The 22,818-nt window shown below is 37.7% G+C and overlaps 1 protein-coding gene across 1 annotated transcript; it reads left to right on the forward strand.

Annotated features, from left to right (window-relative positions):
• Positions 1-182: 182 nt before the first annotated feature.
• Positions 183-22,094, forward strand: LOC306861300 (UPF0606 protein KIAA1549-like; the record flags this gene model as incomplete). Its single annotated transcript, XM_079403500.1, has 21 exons — positions 183-306; positions 11,361-12,692; positions 13,322-13,410; positions 13,490-13,664; positions 13,842-13,972; positions 14,118-14,304; positions 14,398-14,457; positions 15,682-15,836; positions 15,917-16,094; positions 17,244-17,428; positions 17,609-17,814; positions 18,076-18,203; positions 18,468-18,482; positions 18,572-18,798; positions 19,551-19,780; positions 19,871-20,012; positions 20,082-20,435; positions 20,517-20,569; positions 20,801-20,928; positions 20,999-21,153; positions 21,864-22,094. The coding sequence occupies 21 exons, from the start codon at positions 183-185 to the stop codon at positions 22,092-22,094; spliced, it is 4,485 nt and encodes a 1,494-aa protein (XP_079259626.1).
• Between the last annotated feature and the right edge of the window lie 724 nt (positions 22,095-22,818).

Consider the following 22,818-nt stretch of genomic DNA (forward strand, 5'->3'; position numbering starts at 1 on the left):
TCCTTCATAAAGCTCTGAACTATGCAATGTGAAATTCAGCTTCACTCTCTAACAGATTATCGGTGTCTTCTTCTCACAGCAACGTATAGAAAAGGAAGGGTACCAAGCGGGAAGACCTGTGGCTATCCAGGGGACATTTTATCAGGGTCAGATGGCCTGTCTTGAATAAGAAACGTGCAAAAATGGAGAGCTCCAGTTCAAGGATGGTCCTGAGGAGCTCGCGGCGACTGCTCGGATGTTGCGTGCTTCTGCTCGCCGCTGCGATGTTGGTGGGCTTCATGGCGATGTCTGGCACACCCATTGCAGGTATCTTATCACAGAGTGCACTAAAAGTTTGTCTTGAGGCTGGTACTTTTGCTTTTGTGTCACTTCCGTCACATTTCATTTAGTTTCTATGGACCTATGTGAGTCAGTATCATAAAAAGCGAGTCTTTTTCATCACAGATGATGTGAACGTCAGAGGAACGGTGGGCGTATGTTTGAGTGATTCTCTCTTTGTGTGAATGACGTGTGTTGCAGTTAGAGGTGAAGAATGAATGGGATTCACAGTGAATTGTATTGAGATGTGTGTGAGACAGATTCTACATTGAAGAAAGCACATTTCTACCCACAGAGTGAATTCTTAAAATGAAATTACCTTGAAGTGACACGCTGATAATACAGATTAGAAATGGTCAGTTTATTTCTTGCTTGGCACCAATAAAGGACCTTTAACATCCACAGAACCTTTCCATTGCATAAAATGTTCTTTAAAAAGAAAAAGGGTTCTTTAAATCAGCTGTTTCCACAATGATATTATACACTGCCACTCATCAGTAAGATTTTTAATGTTTTTTAGTCTCTTCTGCTCATCAAGGCTGTATTTATTTGATCACAAATACAGAAAATACAGTAATATTGTGAAATCTTATCGCAATTTCTAATATTGGTTTCCTATTTTAATATACTTTAAAATAGAATTTGTTTCTATGACACAGCGCTGAATTTTCAGCATCATTACTCCAGTCTTCAGTGTCACATGATCCTTCAGAAATCATTCTAATATGCTGATTTATTATTTATTATGAGTGTTGAAACTGTTGTGCTGCTTAACATTGTTTTTTGGATCCTGTGATACTTTTTTCTTTGATTCTTTGATGAATACCAAGTTAAAAAGAGCAGCATTTGTTCAAAATAGAAATCTTTTCTAACAATATAAGTCTTTACTATGACTTTTTATCCATTTAACACATCCCTCCTGAATAGAAATATTAATAAAAAATAAAAAAAAGTACTGACGACAAACTTTTGAATTGCATTGTATATTGTTATTCTTTTTTAAATAAATGCTGTTCTTTTTAACTTTTTATTAATCAGAGAATCCTAAAAAAAATATCACAGGCCACCCCCCCCATAATGTGATCATGTGAATAGAAAACTGTTATTTTAAATTGCAATAATATTTCACAAAATAACAGGTTTTTTCTGTGTTTTTGATCAATAAAAAACACATTAAAAAAAAATATATATATATATATATATATAGATAGATATAGATATATAGATATTATTTAAGAAGCTAAATGGCAGTTAATAAGTCTTGTTTTCTAAATTAAGTGAGTTTAAATAACTAAAATATCTGCCAATGGGTAAAAAAAAGAAACTTAATTCAAAGGAAAGCAATTTTATTTTTCTTATGCCATAGGCAGATTTTTTTCTTGTTGTAATCAAAAACATTTCCATAAAATCACAAAATTTTGATAATTAGTGAATAGTTACTATTTAAATAATTTAACAACACATTCATGTGTTCACTGTTCTCAATAATAATGTCAATAATAATAATAATTAGTTGTAGTAGTAATAATAATAATAATATTTAAACTCTAATTATAAAAAAATGAGAGAAATATATTACGGTTGTAATATAATGTTATTAAATTAAATTGCAGACTTTGATTTGAATATTGCAATAAGTTAATAATCACACAGCCCATTTATTTATTTTAATATATTTATTTTAATTTTTATTATGACCAGACCTGTTAGAGACAGTGTCTAAGCCATTAAGCCAATCATTTTTAGACTCATGTTAAAGGTGGGGTAAGTGATTTCTGGTAGCCAATGTTGATATTTGAAATCATCAAAATAAACATGCCCCTACCCCAAAAGGGTCTTGCCCCTATTTTGATAGCTCCGCCCCACACATAAGTACGCAACCCAGGCAACGATTAGTTCTGTGAAACAAAGCAAAACCAATGTTACATTTAGCTTTTAATCAACTTACAAACCCCTGTTTTGGAAACCCTGCTTTAAAATGTTCTTTACAAAAAGGAAAAATGCTTCTTTTAAGAACCGTTCACTGAAAAGTTCTTTTAAGAACCCAAAATGGTTCTTCTAAAACAGAAAGCTCCCTTTTGGAAGCTTTATTTTTAAGATAGTCACTCAGTAACTGGAGACAGCAGGCTGATTACCGTGAGCGTGTTTACGTTGGTTACACATCACTGTAAGATACATACATACACACACACACACGCGCGCATCCCAGACAGATGGATGAGAGTGTCTCAACGATCTCTGAAAGGGAAGATGCAACTTTCAAACGCACACCCACTTCATCAGACACACACACACATTCGGTCGGAAAGGATGGGGGTTCATTAGGAGTCACACACCCCAACGAGCCCACAGCTGTGATGGAAATGTGTCCTATGGTGCAACAAGCCCCCCATTAAAGCCATTGATCTTGCGTTGAGGAGTGGAGTCTCTCACACACACAATCTTTGTCTTTCTGTGGCTCTGCGGTATCTGATGGTCGGCATTGATGATTGGATTTAGGAACATCAAAGCTAAGTGGACTTGGGTCTGTAATAATGCACTGCTATTCATAGACGCAGTTTCTCCTCTGTTTTCTACTTTATGCCTGGGAATCTGTGTCAGTGGAATCGGCGTACGTGTGTACGTGCCCGCGTGAGCTCATTCTGTCGGTGTGAGAAATGCCTGTGTGCTCTCTCCGCTGCATCTGTAGCATACTGATGAAGCGGTCGGCGTGTGACATACTCCTGCAACACACACATACGCATCACCATGGAAACACCTCGCCTGACCACGCTACAGAGCCATTCATAGGACTAGTGTGTGTGTGTGTGTGTGTGTGTGACAGGGTCTCGCTTTCCCCCTGTGTGAAGTTGTGTTCTCCGTCGGGATGCTCTGACAGTTAACGGAGTCTGAAGTTAATTACTGAAGTTATTTCGTATGTCGTTCCCCAGAGTGGCTCGTCTCGAGGTTTCACATACATACATTAGAGTTTTCATAGATAGGATAATGTACATGACCAGATTTAAATGGGACAATTTATCCAAACAAAAATTTTAATTCTGTCATCATTCACTCACCCTTGTGTCGTTCCAAACCGGTAAGACTTTCTTTCTTCTACAAAAGGACATTTTTTTGGTCCATATAATGAAAGTCAATATAGACCAATTTCTTCAACTAAGTGCAGATTTTTACTGAAGTTCAAAAGTTTGTATATTTGCTTACTAATGATGGTGAAATTAAGAAACTGACACAAACACTATCTATAATGTTATTTTAGTGTCATTGAGATGCTATAGATTTATTAGTATTTTGGATTCTTTTTTGTTTTCCATTTTTCCATTTATTTTAAAGTTTTAGTAATTTCGTAATTGAATAAATGAGTAAATTAATGTAAATGAGAAACTGTCTGAAATAAAATTTTATTTTAGTCTTATTTTTTAAGGGTTTTACTTTTTGGTTTTAATAATTTTATATATATATATATATATATATATATATATATATATATATATAGCTTCAGGGAAATTTCATGTCATTACACTACATTTCATTAAACAAAAAAGAAAAAATTACACTTGTAATTTTCAAAAATAATAGTATCAGAAATGACGTAGTGTTTCGAGGTGTGAGGTTCTGCTAAAATTATTAAATATTTAGGATAAATCTACATAAACTAGTCAGCCTCACTGTTAAGGCCGTCGCACATGGGACAAGAAGCGCCGCGTCGTGCCACATCTTTAAATTTCAAAAAATTCTAATTTCTATGAGTGTATGCACATCGGCGTCTGTCCGCGGCGCCTAGCAACGATTCAAAACAATGTAAAGATGTGGCGTGACGCGGTGCTGCGCTTCTCGTCCGGTGTGTGACCGGCTTTAGTCGTTAGAGTAGTGGGTTGTTGGACAACTTGTCGATTAGTTCATCATCATCACCCATCTCTAGATTGGATGAACCACATTCAAAAAGCTGCATTTGAAGACAATAAACATGCACTTATGAATACATATTTTGTATTAATATGCCAGTTGAGGTGTTGCTTAGCAAATTTATTGAAATTTCCCCTTTACCATGGTCACTATAAATTAAATATTAGCAGGAAATTGGGTCTAAAATAAGTGGCTTAGTGGCCTGGACAAAATAATTATTCTCCTGTTTTATATAGGCAGTGTTGGGGGTAACGCATTACAATTGACGGGAGTTACAAAATCAGATTACTTTTTTTCAAGTAACTAGTAAAGTAACGCACTACTTTTAAATTTACAAACAGGTATGGCACAGGAGAGACAAAAGAGTAATCCAAGGACAGAAGTGATCAGTCTTCGGTGAACAATATCCAATAGGACAAGGCAAACGGGTAATCCAACAGATAATCCAGGCGAGGTAACAGAGCCCAAACAACAAGACGAGAGAGAAATCCAAGACAGGCAGAAGATCAGTAAATAGGCAATAAGGCAACACTACGTGACTAGACTTAGAATAGAACTAGAACTAGAACTAGAAACTAGGACAGGGAACTACTCTGCGTTCAATGGTTATTTGAGACTTTTTTTTTTAGTGTGTGTAATTGGCTACAGGTGTAAACGTAATCAGTGAAATGGAACATGGGAAATGTAGTCCTGTGTAATGTGAGAGTCAATATAATGGGAGGGCGACCTCTGGTGGCAAGCGGACGGAAGTCCACGGACAGGATTCGTGACAAAGGTAATAAAATGAACTTTCAATAAAATGTAACTATAACTCAAATAGTTGTAACTATTTGAGTTATACTGTATGTAACTTTCAGTAAAATTAGCTATAACTCAAAGAGTTACTTTTATTGGTGTAACCCAATATTGTAATGCATGACTTTTAAAAGTATCTTTCCACAACACTTAATAGTTCTGGTCAAAATAGTAATTCTCCTGATTTAAATCTTTACTGTGTAAATTATTATCCAGATACCTGATGAAGCAGATAGCATTGTAACAAGGAGCCTGTTGTTTTTTGGTCCAGAGGTTATAAACTTCAGCCAATTTCCATATGTATGTTACGTACCAATCTTTGGAATTAACAATTAGCATACAAATGTGTCATAAATACTTCTGAGATTGAAATAAATTGGGCCATCGAGCAATCCCAATTGTGTTCTTACAGGAAACGCATACTGTATTAGCAGGGCTGGGAAGGTTACTTTTAAAATGTATTTCACTACAGATTACAAAATACACGCTTTAAAAAGTAATCAGTAATGTATTTCGTTAGATTACTCAGGTTTAGTAACTTAATCTAAATACTTTAGAATACTTTGAATTACTTAAACTATGTAACACAAAGGAACATATTAACTTGATGTCTTGTTTTTATGTTTTCCAACTCTTCCAGTCATAAGATTTGTTTTCTTTGCATTTTTTTTACATCAGTTTTCCACAGCATTTTAATTAACAACAAAAAAATGTTATGTCATTTAAATCTACCAATCAATATAAATTCAATTTGATTACAATAAATGGGATTCCGTGCTGTTTCATGATGCATTCCAAACATTCCAAACGAATCCAAACACACCAAACATATCATAAAAGTAGCCAAATGACTAACAACAGGCACAGTTCTCAAAGTTATGCAACCAATTTGTTTAATGAATGGACCAAACTTTAAGTGATTACTTTATAATACTCTCTATGGAGAAGCGTCAAAATTGACAGGGCTCGTTTCCCAAAGCAACTTCGGTCGCAAGTAATGTCAAATATCAAGTCACGAAATACACATCGGGGTATCGTGACAACATATTCTTTCGTAGGGCTGGGTATCGTTCAAAACTTTTCGATACCGATACCTTGAGTTCGATACCGGTTCCTGAACGATACTTTTTTCGATACCAATTTTATTTGATGAAATCAGTTTTAACAAGATTACATTATCTCAAAAAACTTTGGTTTTATTTTTTTCAGCTTGTTGACATTTATACAGACTCAAAGACTCAGCCACTGCACAAAGGAACAAAATATAGCCAACACAATAAATCAGTGCAAATTATTTTAATAAAGCTCAAATAGTTTTCAGTTTACACTAGTGCGTGTTCGTTTTAAAACTCATAGCTCAGACAGAATCATCATTTCTATTCATTTATTCTAGGCTGTTAAAGACTTCAAGATATTGAAAATCTTTATCCACTTTCATAAGTGGGTGTTTTATTTTCTTTCACTATATTGTTATTAAATTCTGGTGTAGTAGCCTATGTCTAATTATTTGAATGCATAAAAACTACTTAGATTATTCAAATGTGTTCTTAAAATAGCCTTATGAAATGTTTTATTTTTCCTCAGAAATTCTGTGTTCTGTATCTGGTTTTCAAATGAAGGCATAAAACATTAATTTCATTTATCTTTTAAATTACTGAAAATCAAACTTTATTTATTTATTTTGGCAAACTTTTACTATTAAAATTAAAACATGGAAGAAATGTTGTGTGATCATTACTTAAAAAAAAAAATAGAGTTTTAATAGTAGCCTAGTAGAAGCAGTACACTGCTGAACAATGTTAATATATTTCTGCCGCAGTGTTGACGGGTTGCCGTGAATACCTTTACAGTTCTGTGTGTATATGATATGAAGCTAGTTTTACTCAAATCAAATGGTAAAATTCTCATGAAGTGACTCTCAGAGCAATTCTGGGGATGTTGTTCTTGTGTTTATGTCCTCATTTAGAGGCAGACGCTGACATCACCGCGAGCATCACGTGCGCTTCAGTCTGTGTGTAGTAAACGAAACTGTGCAATGTACAGAGCAGACTGCCCCGTACGCTTTCGAATCGCTCTCGTGGATGTCAAACACTGTTCAATCAGCGCTGCGTCACTTCTAGTCAAACACACCTAGTGCTTCAGGTTTATTGCCTTACTGATGTTGATGAGAATAACCCCTTAGGTATCGAAATTTGGTACAGAACGACAAGACGTTTTTCTATACTCGGTTGTATCGAGGCAATTCGGTCGGTGCCTAAAACGTATCTAACTCTATACCCAGCCTACTCAATTAATTGTTGTAATCTGAGATTGGTGTCTGTAGAAGACGTATATGTGCTGAATTCTACATAAATAATCCACAACAATGCTGTGCTATGGGCACAGCCATTGATAGAAGCTGCAGCGTGTCATTTGTCAATTAAATTCTTAGAAATATTAAACGTAATGATAACCATTCAACACTCAAAATATGAGAAAATAGAAAAACGAGTTACTGGATAAAATTTTTCAATGATCAAGAACAACTTCCCTCAAGATGCTTTTTAAGATTAGCTTGTATCTTTCGATGCTGATAGAAGTTTTGTTGCAGGTAGGCATTGCACTGCACTGAGATGTATGTCCTTTTTTAGATTATAAAATAGTCTTTGTATTTCCACGAGAGAAATGCATTACGCGAATGACTTTCTATTGTGTCGTCGTATGCACATCTCGCTACGAGTTGCTAAATGAACCAAGTAGGGCTCGCTGCAGTCCACAAGATCCAGGGGGCGTGGTTGAATCCACATCTAAGGGGTGGAGATTGGTAGGTTTAGGGGTGGAGATGGGGTGGGTTTAGGGATCAGGGGGTGGAGATGGGTAGGTTTAGGTATATGTAAGGTGGGAGGAGTTGGATCTGGATCCAACCACGCCCCCTGGATCTTGTGGGCTGCAACGAGACGCTCCTCGAATGAACTGCTGCATGCAGTTTTTTTTTCTTTTTTTCAACGGAGAATCGGTTGCCTTATTGGTTAAAAACCGTTCACTTAAATATTAAGTTAAGAAATTACATTAAAATTCGAAGTAATCACTTTGGTAATCTAAAATACTTTTCGAATGTAACTGTAATTTGATTACCACCTATTTAAAATGTCATTTTAATGAAATACAGTTACTCATATTTTGTATTTTAAATACATAACGCCGTTACATGTATTTTGTTACTCCCCAGCCTTGTGTATTAGCTAACAACATTTGATATCTATTGATTGGCACACAGCTCCAGAATTATTTATTTTATTCGAGCAGTTAGTGTCATTGTGACTCACTAAAGAGATGGATTGCTATTTTCGAAAAGTGTTTTTTAACAAGATGAACAACTTGATATCTGGCCTGAGCAAACATGACAGGGCACGTGTATGTCTAGCGCTGTCTGGTACCATGAAGTTTGAAGCTGTTCGACCTCAGTTTATAGTGATGGAGGATGTCTGTCTAGAAGTAAAAGTCCATATTTGCTACTGTACAGTGATGTTGACTTCCTCTTTCTCTCTGTGTCCTCAGCTAGTATGACACACTGGCCTACTAATATCCCTCAGCTGCGCTGTACTCCCCTGCTCCCCCACAGTGTGCTGTTCAATCAGCCTCATTGCCCACAAACCCTCTGTTCTACCCTCAGCGGCCCACAATGCTGATGAATCACAGTCACATTAAGAAAAGGGCAGCTCTCATAGACAGCTTCAGTACCATATGGCTCGTTGAAATAAAAAACAGTGATTTTAAGAGTCAACAGTGTCACATTTACTGTTATAGTAAGACTTATGATATGAGTTTTAGTTTAGCTGTTATATCTGTCCATGCAAAACCATAATAGGATCATGATTTTTTTAGAAACAGTGCCATTTATGTCTGAAAATGGAAATTATTGTGCTGTGCACTTTCAAGAATCAGATCTGCAACCTACATAGACACTAACCACCAGAGGGCGGTGTGTGTGCTCATTAGGGCCCAAGCCACTAAGGCGCAGGGCCCTCTTGTTTTTCTAAGGATTATTATTTCTTTTTTATTATTTAGACTATTCGGGGGTTTTGGGGTGCCTTAACGTGCTCAAAAACTCTTGAAAATTGGCACACACGTTTGAATCTGCTCCCATTAGGACGCCGCAGAGGCTGGGACCCGGGCGTGGCACAGGTGCTCTACAGCGCCCCCTGGAACACAGTCAGAAAACTTGATGTATAGCTCACACATACTTGCATGTATTCATATGAAACTTGGTACACACATAGATCTCATTGAGCCGAACAACTTTCACACTATAGGCTCCGCCCCAACAGGAAGTCGGTTATTCAGGGCTGTTTAAAAAGCGCATGCTCTGGAATTTGATATACTCCTCTGAGGATTTCCAAACAATTGCCACCAAACTCGGTGAACATGAACTCAAGACATGGATGCGTAATTGCGAAGGGATTTTTGATATCTTGAACGGTTTGCCCGTGGCGAGGCGATGAAGTTATGGCGAGAAATGAGAAACAGGAAATGCCTAATAACATCCACATACATTGTCTGATTTTGATCAAACTTCAGTGGTTTGTTCGTTGTATGATGCCGATCGCGTAGATGTGACTATTAGGAGTCAAAGTTATAGGCCACCAACTGGCAGCAGGAAGTGTGTCATTTTCTTGAATTCAGCATCTTATTTTTACTCGATTTGCTTCAAACTTCATCAGAATAATGACAAAACACGGCTGATGTAAAACTGTTGGGGGGATATTGATATCTAAAATATTGTTGCCATGGCAACGTGTCAAACTTGAATATACCTTTCCAGTGATTTTAAGGCAGATAACATGCTTAGATTTTCATGAAACTCAACACACATATCAGTATTAATGATAGATAGACACTGGCAAAAGCTCATAAAAGGGCATGGAGGAGGTACTCTGTAGACAAAACACCTTTTGACAAAAATTGGGGGGTTAGTTTTAGCTACAGTCACCAAACTTGGTACATACATTGTTCTCATGAAGGCGGACAACTTTCCAATTTACACTCATTAGCTACGACCAACAGGAAGCCGGCTATGTTTTTTTTAATGTAAATTCTTGGAAAAATCAGGCTGTAAATGAATTCATACTCCTCCAAGAAAAAACAAGTATTTCACACCAAACTTTGTCAACATAATGCCAATATACTGAAGATGTTAAATTGCGTACGGATTTAGGATATCTTGAACAGTGTGGCAATGGTGATTTATTAAAGTAACAGTAAAAAAAGAAAGCAGTAATTTCATTGTATCTTTAAAGTGCAGCTTCCAAACACTTAAAAAAAATTACATTCATAGAACAAGTCATTCTGAGGAAATATGATTAATTTCATGAATATACAATACACTATGGATAGCAGAAAATTTTAAAACTATCAGACATCTTATGTCATTCTGGCTCTGTAGATGTGGGGGGATGGGTGAGTGTGTGTTGAGTGTGAGGGTGAGGAGGTGGGTGAGAGAGAGAGAGACTTTTAAACATCTCTTTAATCACTAGAAAAAAATCTATCAGTATTTATTTATTTTTTAATTTTTTTAAAAACATTACATTCACTCCCCCCACCTACAATTCCTGCCAGCCCGAGACTCGCAACCCTCAATACCACGACTGAGGTGCCCTTGAGCAAGGCACCGAACCTCCAACTGCTCCCCGGGCGCCGCAGCATACAGTAAATGGCTGCCCACTGTTCCGGGTGTGTGTTCACGGTGTGTGTGTGTTCACTGCTGTGTGTGTGCACGTTGGATGGGTTAAATGCAGAGCACGAATTCCGAGTATGGGTCACCATACTTGGCAGAATGTATGTCACTTTAACCTTTGGACTACAAATCCGACTCTCTAACCATTAGGGCACAACTTCCCCACGACTTCCCCAGTTGTTACTGTTTGTTAGGAATAACTCAGTTTGTTCATATAGTATATTTGTATGATATATTCAACGTTATTAACCTTCAACCTAAAAATTCATATTATTTCAACCTCATAATATAATATAAAAAGTAAGCTTCTTGAGGCCAACATCACATTATTTGCTTAAATATGATGAAATATTCTAAAGGTGTTTTTTTTTTATACATATATTTATATTTTTATAATAATAATAATTATAGTAGTAGTATAGTTTAAGCATAGTAAAATAAATATTTTGATTTTATTATTATATATATTTTGTTTTATTTATTGTTTTTCTTCTATTTTTCTTTTTTTTTCTTTTTGCATTATTCTAAATAGAGCTGTAAGTCATGTTTTTCCTCAGGGAACCTATTGATATCATGTAGATTTAGATTGCAGCACAGTCAAGCTTTTCTTTTCTTTTCTTCCATTCCTAAGTGGAGCTCCCATCCAACATGTCCAGAAGGAGCCTCAATCAGCCTCCAACAAGAACACGTTCACCTCCTGCCTTATCTTCATTGTCATTGTCATCATCTCCTCATCGATCTGAAAGAACCAGGCGTCCAGCTCATACGCCTCCAGGTGCCAAACATCCCTCGTCCCCTGGACGCCATGACAGTGCCTCCAGCATAGATCCCACCCCGTCCCTTGGTTCTGAAGGGTCAGGAAACTTAGGCGACGGGGCCCAGGGCATCCACCTGCTGTTACGGCCCCCAGACCTTCTAACACCCAGCCAGATGCCTCCTATCCGTGACGACAGACCGCCCACACCAGCCCCCCCAACCCTGGTGCCACCCGAAGACCAGTATCCCGTCCACTCCGCGGAGGTGGACTGGGGTTCCGGAGACTACCTTGAAACTCTTACTTTCATGGGATCGGAAGGGGAGGAGTTTTCTCTTGTCACCACCCTTCCTACGCATGGATACAATCCGTATGATACGGACGATGACGCCATGGTCAGCTACAACACCGCTTTCCCCTCTCGCCCTGTCCTGCCCCTCTCGTCCAGAGACCTCCAGCCCAGCGTGACTGTAAAATATGGGACTAACTTAAGGACGGCCCATCCTACCGATCCCCGCCTCCCATTGGCTTCTGACACCGCCCATGCGAGCGATATGGACGATGATTTGGATTTCGATTGGTCAGAGCTTTTTCCCATTGAGCCGACTGAAATGCTGCTTCCTGATATGAACAGTTTGGAATACTACAACACGTTGCAAGCCAAAGAGAATGCTAGTAATGTGAGGAATAAGACGCACCCTCATATTACCCCCACGCACACTGTGGGACCCACCCACACTCCCACTGCAACTTTGGGAAAAATCCCAGACAAAGTTGACCGGATGACTCCTCAACCTATTCCATTAGTAACCCCAACTCCACCCCAAAAACCTACAAAGCCTCCCATTCCATCAACCACCGAGACCCAACGACCTCCTGTAGGCCCAGATAAGGGTGTTCCTTCCATACCCACGTCCCATGTAGGCAAAAACCGACCACCAGTGCCAACCTCCCTGTCTCCACCCGGTACCTCAGAGGGTCCAGTAATACAAGCCGTCACACTGAAGCCCCCTGCTACCAAACCCCGTATGACCACCATCAAAACCACCACCAGAACTACAACTACAACTACAACCACGACTACCATGAGCACCACCAGCCTCTCCACCAGAAGCCCACCACCTACAACCCCCAGAATTCCTCTGTCCATCGCACCCCGACAGTACGTCTGCAATATCACCAAACCGGACATGTACCTAGTCAGAGTGGGTAAGTGTACAATTTAAACAATATATCAGTATCATATTGGTTATTAGCCGATATTAGAGGTATTTTATTTATTATTATTATTATTGTGCACATTAATTTTTGTTTTATTTTTAAATTTAGTTAATTCATGTTATTATTACTATTGTGCATATTAATTTTCTTTATTTTTACATACAGTTCATTTTTTAAAACCACTAATAACGATTCAATTTTTTAATGATTTATATTTAACAGTGTTAAATGTCATCTTTACCATTGTGATGGTTAAATTCTCCTGTAGATTTTAAAACAATTAAATTGTAATTTCTTTCTTTCTTTCTTTCTTTCTTTCTTTCTTTCTTTCTTTCTTTCTTTCTATCTATCATTATTGCACACATAAATTTTCTCTAGTTTAACATTTAGGTAATATAAAAAAAAAACACTAATAATTTAACACTTACAAAATTTAATGTTGTGATGGCTAAATTCTTTAGAAAGTAAAAAAAAAAAAAAAAATTTATTTAACTGTACTTTGTCATTATTATTAATTCATTATTTTATTATATATTTATTTATTTTATTTTTTTTATAAATTTTAATTACATAAATTTGTTATAATCTCTTATCATCTTCTTGTCTGACTCTTGCAGGCATGCCTAGTGGGTCATCGGTTGCGTTTGCCAAAGCTCATGTGCGCGAGATCCTTCGACGAGAGTTCAACCGTTCAGTGGAGCTCCAGGTGAGTGTGTCAGATCACAGGCCACACATCAGCTATTTATTTGTAGCATCACTGATATCTATCTGTGCTATCTATCCAGGTCCTCAAAGCCCCGCCCAATTTAATCTTCCGGGCAGTTTCCGGTCCACTGGTGTACACTGCTATCTCTGTCATTAATGCTCTCCGCCAATCAGTGCACAGCACTTCCTCTTCTTCCATTCTGTCCGTCACAACTATATATGCAGTGCCTGATTACAAACATCAGGTCCACACAGGTGAGAGAGACACAGTATAACCAGTGAATGGCATGCTGACGTATGCCAAACTCTAAAACCTGGCAATAATTATAAAATAAATAATATTCGTTTTATTTAAATATGTAATATCATATATAATAAATATTATATCTATATTTTAAGAAGGATTGTGACATTAGTTAATTTGCCTTGCAGTGTTACAGTTTGTACCGAGTCATGTGGATGTGCGTCTGTGTAGCTTCAGTGAGCGTGTAGAGAAGGGTTTACTCATGGCGTACGCGGAAGCACGCAAACGCTCACAAGAAAATGGAAATTTCACAGTTCATGTACGTAAATAATTTAAAATAAAGCACAATTTTTGCACACTTTACATGTCACTGTTTTTCCATGAAAAGCTTGTTAACAATAATTCTGTGTATTACATACAGTTACAGTAAATAGTATGATAATGCTGTATGATTGCTTGTCTAGATTGTGAATATCACTAGTAGCCTTCCTAAGGGTCAGCGGCAGCAGAAGGCACCGGTGGACATCACTTTTGCTGTGCGTGATTCTCAAGGCTTCCTAACGGGATCAGATGTGAGTGTCCACATGAGGCAGCTCAGCACAGTAGAGTTCAGCTTCTACCTTGGTTTTCCTACCCTGCAGATCGCTGAACGTGAGTCACAAATACACACACATGCTCTTTGTCTCAATTTCTCGTAAATTTTATTCATTTATCTCTCTTTTTATCTCAATTCTTGTCTTCCAGCTTTTCATTATCCTGAACTTAATGTGTCCCACCTGTTACGCACATCCTGGGTGAAAACAGGTATGTGGGTGTGTTAGAAATTCCAAATAAACTGATTTTGAGATTAATTTATGTCTACATTGTTGGTTAAAAGTACATTATGGATGCTAACACTGTCGCTGGTATGCTGGTGATTCTGTGGAGGTCAGACATAATAACTATAGTTATTGAATATAGTTGCTATAGAACTATATTTGAAAAATTTTAGCAATGCATAATACAATATATTATGAATATTTACTTACAATAAAATATCTAGATTAACACTTTTTGGTGTATTTTGATGTTTTTTAAAGGGGATTAAAGGACCTATTATGCCCCTTTTTACAAGATGTAAAATAAGTCTCTGATGTCCCCAGAGCGTATACTGTATGTACCCCACAGATACATTTTTACAGCTTGTTAAAATTGCCACTTTTAGGGTGTGAGCCAAAACGCGCTGATTTGAGTGTGTTGCTTTAAATGCGAGTAAGCCGTTGCTCCCAGAGAAGAGGGAGGAGCTTCAAGAGCTCAAGCTCCGCATTAGCAGTGCTAGCCTTTGCAAATAAACATTCCACTATTAATACAAGCCTGTTATCTTAACAGAAAACTGCTCGGTTTCAAAGTTAGTCATCTGATGATACTGAGCATAATAAATTCACGTTTCTGAATTACACAGACAGGGAGCACGGCGGGATAAAAATAACAACATAACTGGTCTCATGCGATCACAAACTTTATAAGTTCCGCTTCTGATTATGAGCTTGACAACTTCAAGCGATCGACTCACATTGCTTTCATACGCAACTTTTAACTACCACATTCCTGTTTACGATCATTCTGATAGCACTTGAAGGCAGCATCAGCGAAAACACACAGAGACAATGATAGCTTTAGCAATAAGCCTTACAGAGTGCCAAGCAGCTCTTTCAGAAAGGCAATTTGGAAAACAAACGCGTTATACTTACTTTGCAGCTGATGTTTGCGCACAAAGCGTTGGTATTAATTGCTAAACATATAGGGGACGTTACCGATTTTTTCCGGGATAGTTCCTTCGAAAATGAAATTTAACCACAGTGTCCTCAGCGGCTTAGATGGGAGGAGATTATGGCGACTCCTATGTTCATTAGTGCATCCCAAAACACAACACTTGTAAAGCCTCTTTGCCGCTGACATTGTAAATAACTCCAGTAATGGCACACAATTTAGTACTTCATGCATGTTTCTGATGCTACTTTTTTTTGTGGATTTGTGCATTTGTTCTAGTGTTATTGGGTGTCTTGGATCAGCGTGTGAATGAGAGGACCTTCCAGGCCAAAATGGAGAGGCGATTAGCACTGCTGGTTGGAGAGGGACTTGGGATTGGGGTTAGCAGTCGACGATGGAGAAGAGCTACTAGTGTTGGCAACAACAGTGTACAGGTACATTCAAATACATTTGTGTAAACAGTTTGTTTGTCTTTCCCACACATCACATAAGTATGAACTCTGGTGTGCCTCAGATCGTGCGAACGTCCCGTCTGGATGGCCCGGACTACCCGATGGAGCTGGTGTATTTTTTGGAAGCAGGGTCAGGAGAGAGGCTGCCAGCTCAGGCCACTGCAGCCATGCTCAACAGACTGAACCTGCAGAGAGCCGCCATCGTACTGGGCTACAGAGTACATGGAGTTCTAGCCACACGTGAGTCAAAGTTGTATCAACTAAAGGCTGTGACAAACTAAATCGGCATCAAAGAACTAGCGGCTACTGTTTTGTTGCCTTGTGTCACCTTCACCTGCCAACAATTTGCGCTTGAACACACCACAAAGACTACAGCCAATGGACAATTAGAATGTGTGTTCTGTACCTGCTTGAGAGGAAGTCTATATTCATCGTATAACCCCAGCTAACAGGGAACGTTCTCAGAACTTTGGTTAACGTTCTGACATGGTTCTCGCAAAGTAATGAACAAACAAAGTTATTCGGTCTTTAATAATTCTCTAAATGTTTGCACTAAAATGTTATTTATATATCGATCATGGAACGTTTTTTCCTGAAATTTGACATTTGGCTAACATTTTTTAAATGTTAAAAAAATTATAATAAATGTAGCTACTAGCTACTGTTTCCCAATGTTCAGAGAACATTCCAAACTAACATTTTCTTAACGTTTGCAAAATGATCAAATTGAATGTTTTCTTAATGTTAACGCAAAACAAAGAAAAAAGTTTTTAAATCATTAAGAACTTAGTGGGAACGTTAGTATAACATTAAGAGAACTTTTAAACGTAACATTCACATAATGTTTGCAGAATGATGAAATGGAATGCTAACCCTAACACATAACCTTCTGGACATTTAGAAATAACGTTTTCAGAACTTAATAATAACGTTATCAAAACATCCTCAGAACATATTTGTTTTCCATTTTGAATATGAATCATGTTGATCAGTTGGTCTTCACTATCATCATTCCAGACGTCTTTATAAAATACTCACGTATTGGAATCCTCAGGTAAGATGTAGATGTAAAAGTAGAAGAGCTTTCCTTATGACTTTGTGACTTGTCATTTACTTGCATCAGAACTTTAGTCTTTCTTCTCATGCACTGGTTCACTAAGCTGATCAGAGTGATCTTTGCCCAAAGCCAATTCAACATGCTTAATCACTCAAAAAGCCACCGACTGTGTCCGACTAGTGCCAACGGTGCAGAACACACTGCAAAAACTGGGTTTACAGACATTCAACAACTATGACTTTGACTGACTTGATGTGTCACAGCCTTAAAAAATTTGTTTTTAGACTGTTTTATGATTTTTTTGTGCCAAATATCACGATACTCTGTTTCAGCGGTGGAGAAGCTGCCCCTGCCACCCTCTGAGACTCAGCCCAGTAACGTGTGGCTGATTGTAGGAGTTGTGGTCCCAGTTCTTGTGGTCATCCTCATCATTATCATCCTCTACTGGAAACTGTGCCGCTCTGAAAAGCTGGAGTTTCAGCCAGACGCCATGAGCACCATCCAGCAGAGACAGAAGGTCAGGGTCACTGAGTGTGTGTGTGTGTGTGTTTGTGTGTGTGTAAGTGTTGCCCACTCATAGACACTCCATGTTAAGTGACAGTGCTCATTTTTACTCACCCATGTCGAGGGCTTTTAGGGAAAAATGGGCTGTATGTTGTATCATACTTACTGTCCATTCATGTGTTTGTCATTTTAGTTGCAGCCTCCCAGTGTTAAAGGCTTTGATTTTGCTAAACTACACCTGGGGCAGCATAGTAAGGATGACATCATGGTAATCCAAGAACCTGCCCCTTTACCGCCACCTGTTAAAGAGGCCACACCCTCAGAGGGCAGAGAATTGAACACTCCTAAATCAAAGAGCTCATCTACAAAAGCATCCCGTTCAGCACGGAGAAGAGGCAGGTAAGAAACTGTCTGTGATCATGTCCTTTGGATTGTGTGTGAGCAGGTTCTGTTGCTATCAGTGTAATTTTAGTATTATTTATATACTATTGTAGTTTATGTTGCATTTATTTTTATATTTTCAGCTTAACTGTAACCATTTTTATTAATTTCTGCTATTTAGTTTATTTTTATTTCAGTTGTGTTTTTTATTCAAATTATTAATCATTTGTTTATTTTTGTTTCATTTTTAAAATACTGCTATTTACTCTTTTTTTTCAGGTTGTCTCCATCTGATGGAGATTCATTAGGAAGTGAAGCATCCAGCGGTAGAGAATCAGCAGAAGAAAGCACCAGACCTGCTGTGACACCAAGTGACAGCAAACCCCAACATCGCAAGAGCAAGCATTGTATGATACGACAAAAACACACTGATTGTAGTATATGTTATACTGTATATTAATTCACTATATTATTATACTATATATTAACTATTAATAATTAAAGGTATAATATAAAGTTGCTTTATGATTAGTTGTATAGTGAAAATGTTTTAAATGTATAATTATTATTGTAAATTAAAATTATTATTATTATTAAAATAGTAATAAATTATTATTATATATATATTTTTAATCTCTTTCTCTCTTCCTCTTATTCCATTGGTTCATCAGCAAAAAACAAACTTGGTAAGTGTCTTTACCCATTGATGTTGCATTCATATATTGTTAGTTACAAATTCATGACCTTGACCATTACATCTGGCCTTGATCTTCAGGTGCTCAACCTGGAAGTGGTGTGGATGAGCAGTTGTCCTCATCGTCCATATTTGAGCATGTGGACCGCCTCTCTCGAGGTTCGTCAGATGGAACGCGCAGAGTCTCCAATAAGATACAGCTCATCGCCATGCAGCCCATGCCAAGCCCTCCCTCACATCCACATAACCAGGCCCTGAGTCCCAACCTGACAGACAAGATGCCTGACGGAGCAAAGGTCAACAGTGAGGTTAGCAAACTCCTCTTTGTATACACAAACACATTTGTAAAAATGACAGGCTCACACCTTAGACACACAGATGTGGCATTCACATGATTTTAACCATTTGAAACATGATGTCCACTACTTTGAAAGGTGTGTAAAAGCTTTTTTAACATTTCAGATTGTGATGTTACATCCTTACCCATAATTCTATATCACTGTCCTCTTGTTTTTGTTGCTTTGCTACTGTTTTTGCTACTATTTTTTGTTGCTCTATCAAAATACATCATTTTGGGGAAGTAAAGGAGAAAAATAACTTAAAAAAAAAAATGAATGAATGAGTATATATACATACATACACCTAAAATAAATATTCTATATACATTTATTTATATATTATAATAATTTATTTATATATTATAAGAAGTTTTTTTTCTGAATTGTTATAATTGTCTTTCTTTTTTGGGAGAGAAAAGCTTAATGTTTGTATTTATTTATTAATTAATGAAATTATATTATTATACAAAATATTAATTTTGTTATTATTTGTATGTTTATTTATTAAAATGTGTACAATCTAAATAAATGTATATCCTGTTATACTTTTATTTATTTTAAACATTAAGCACATATTTTCTTTCCTTTTCCTTGTACTTCCTGATTTAATAATTCATGTACCAGAGGGTTAACTTCCATAAATTAACATATTCCCGAGAGAAACAGAATATTCAGCAAAAATGTCATCTATAAGAAAACATTCGTAACCCATTCTGACACAGATCCAAGTGGCCTTGAGGCATAAATCCGAGATCGAACACCATCGCAATAAGATCCGCCTGCGGGCCAAGAGAAAGGGCCACTACGAGTTCCCCTCCATGGAGGACATTATGGCAGTGTTCAACGACAGCTCTGAACAACAGCGAGTGTATCAACAAGCTCAGGAACAGATACATAAGATCCTGCATCCTGAAGAACACACACATTCATCGTGCGGAGAGCCACGTAAAAGGTCAGGATAATAAATCTCACTTGTACCATCTGCAACACATCTAAAGTTTGCTGTCTGGGAAAATGAATGCAATTTGTTTGTGAATTGCAGTTCCAAAGGAAGACGCTCACCCAGACACAGACAAAGACAGAATTTGAGTGGAAGCGGAAGTCTGAGAGACAAAGATCGCCTGATTACCGATGGAGATGCCACATACAGGAAGTACCCCGGGGTCAACAATGTCGCCTATGTGGTAGGACACACACATGCACATGCTTTCACTCAACTAAGACAAATAAACTCACTACTCCTCTTCCTGTAGTCTGATGCAGATCAGTTCCCAGATGCGGGCAGCCCTTCTCCTACTGATGAGGTGTTTTTAGACCCTGGATCGCCACCGTCAGGCCCCGCCCCTGCCCCACCCAGCTACGTTCCTCCTCAGCCAACCATAGAAGAAGCCCGGCAACAGATGCACTCCTTATTGGATGACGCATTTGCTCTGGTCTCACCTTCTTCTCAAGGAAGCCCTGCTCCTCTAACATTCGCTGGCGTTGCGGCGGTCACTGGCGTGGGAGGAATCAGCCCCAGTCAACCCTCCAGCCCGTCCTCACGTCCTTCACGACAGTGGGGCTCCTCTTCTTACCCAGCAGCCCCTGTACACAGTCCTTTCTCTGCGGTGAGTGACTGTAGACATTTGAATGATGGAATTTGAATCTAAGTAATGTGAAATTTAATTTATTTTCCCTCTGCTTTGTAGAGGTATGCTGAGTTAGGAATGTCTCCCACATCGGTTCAAGGTCTACTGCAGGGGTGAGGTGGATTCTGGGAGGTTTTATGGAATATACTACTGAGAAAAGTCAGGAGGAAGTTGAAAAAATGCATGTAAACATGAACATGAAGCACACTGTTCCTGTTAAGCCAACAAATAATAAGTTTGAGTACAGAAAAGCAAATATGCTGTCTCATTCCACTTTGTCTACTCTTAAATATTCAGGTTCAGATATAATATTTACTCAGCAGATTGTTTGTATAACTTGACAGGCAGGCACATGGCTCTGGTTATGTGGTGTCAGCAGAGATGCAGTCAGATCCTGGATACTCCAGCAGGGGGCAGTATGGAGAAGAGATGCCATCGTCTTCTCGGCCACGACCAGTAGGGGGCAGCACAGGTAACGGTCTTATTGGTATTTGAACATTTGGTTTCAGTGCTATGATAATTGCTATGTGTTGTGTGTGTAGGTGCACAGTTGCATCAGCTGACACAAGTGGGCTTGTCAAGTCGGATTGGACTGTATCCTGGAGTTGGCCGTAGTGTATCTGGACCTTCAGGATCAAGCTGGGCCCAGTACCGCTCAGATGAGGAGATTTCCAGACCAGGATCCAACCGAGAGGCTGTAAATCAAACATGCACCTTAATAATAGTATATATATAATAGTATATCATAAAATATGGGATGTTATAAAATCCCAAAACTGTGCTATTGGCTTACTAAAGCTTTGCAGTTTAACTGCATTTCAATAAAAGTAATGAAAACAAATCAGTCATATAAAGTATAATGGCGATAATGTGAATGGACAAGTAATGATAGCAATTACATCCTTTAATTTGTTTAATTTTATTTAATTTTTAATTTAAAGTTAATTAAAAAATATTTTAATTGTTTATAATTTTAAATAATAATTTATATTAATGTAAGTCATTTAAAACTATTTTATTTATATTAATTTAAATGTATTTTATTTATAGTATATTATTTTTTAATAATTAAGAACAATTCAAATTATTTTTTTCCTGAATTGTTGAACTTTTATTAAGTATTTTTTTAATCTCTCTCTCTGATTCTCACAGAATATATTTAAATTTAATGAATTGAAATTTAATTCTATAATTTTTATTTAAAATGTAAATTTAGTTTATTTTTTTTGGTATTTATTTTATTTATTAATTATTTGTATTTAATATAATATGTAAAATATCTAGCTTTATTTATATATATATATATATATATATATATATTTATGTTTGTTCAATCATAATCTTTGTTTTTTTCCTGAGTTGTTGGTATTTATTCAGAATTTCTCTCTCCTTCTCTGTTTCTCAAAGATACTGACATTCCCAGAATACTCTTCATCACCAGTATTCCAGATGCCCAGGACGTCCCTGCAGGATCCCACAACACCCCAGGGTCACCTGGAAGCCTCGAGCACAGGGTACATCGCCCCTGAGGAGCGTTCTCCACCCCCCCAATCCTCTGCCTCTCTCATCAAGGCTATCAGGGAAGAACTACAGAGACTTTCTCAGAAACAGGCTGCTATTGTCAGCTATCAGAGTTGAGAAAGACCATCCCAAATACCCCAGCCCTGGTTAACTTCCCGATGTACTACATAAACAAACTTACAAATCCCAACACAGCTCCATGGCTGACAAGCTGCTCTACACAAAATCCGAACCAAAATCTTCAAATTCAAGTACGGCTGGTCTGTTACATATGAAGAATTACACGCAATCTTCCATACTGGTATTGCCAAGACATCCACAATTTAAATTCCACTGCTGACATGCAGAAAATAAACTTAAATACTCTCTCCTATAATTCACAAAGAAAAAAAACTCATGTCCAGACTGTTTAGAAAAATAGACAAAGTTTCCTCATATTCAGACTCTCAATTTGCATGCTGAGAGCTGTGAACCTTCAAGACTTCGTACTGACTGTTGCTAATGTGAAAATCCCTCCCCTTCAGTTCCATGTCTCTCAAAGTGCTTCCTCCAAATGGGTCATCTTCATGTCTCTGGACTTCCTCTGGTGCTAAACATCATTGCTGGGCTCTGCCACGATACCACAATTCAGCCCTGCCCAAAAACTCTGAAGTGGCTTCCTTTCCTTTCCCTGTTCTCCCATTTATCCAAGATGGCTTATCAAGTGGAAACGAGCTCTGTTCCAAAACCTAGTGAGCTGCGCAATGAGAAACCTGTTCCAAAGGTTAGTCAACTTAATTACGTTCGCTTACAAGATAGGCTACTTTAATAAGTTTTAACCAAAAAGTTTTTTTTCATTTTA

Source organism: Barbus barbus (genome assembly GCF_936440315.1).
Source record: "Barbus barbus genome assembly, chromosome: 42".
Taxonomy (NCBI): Eukaryota; Metazoa; Chordata; class Actinopteri; order Cypriniformes; family Cyprinidae; genus Barbus; species Barbus barbus.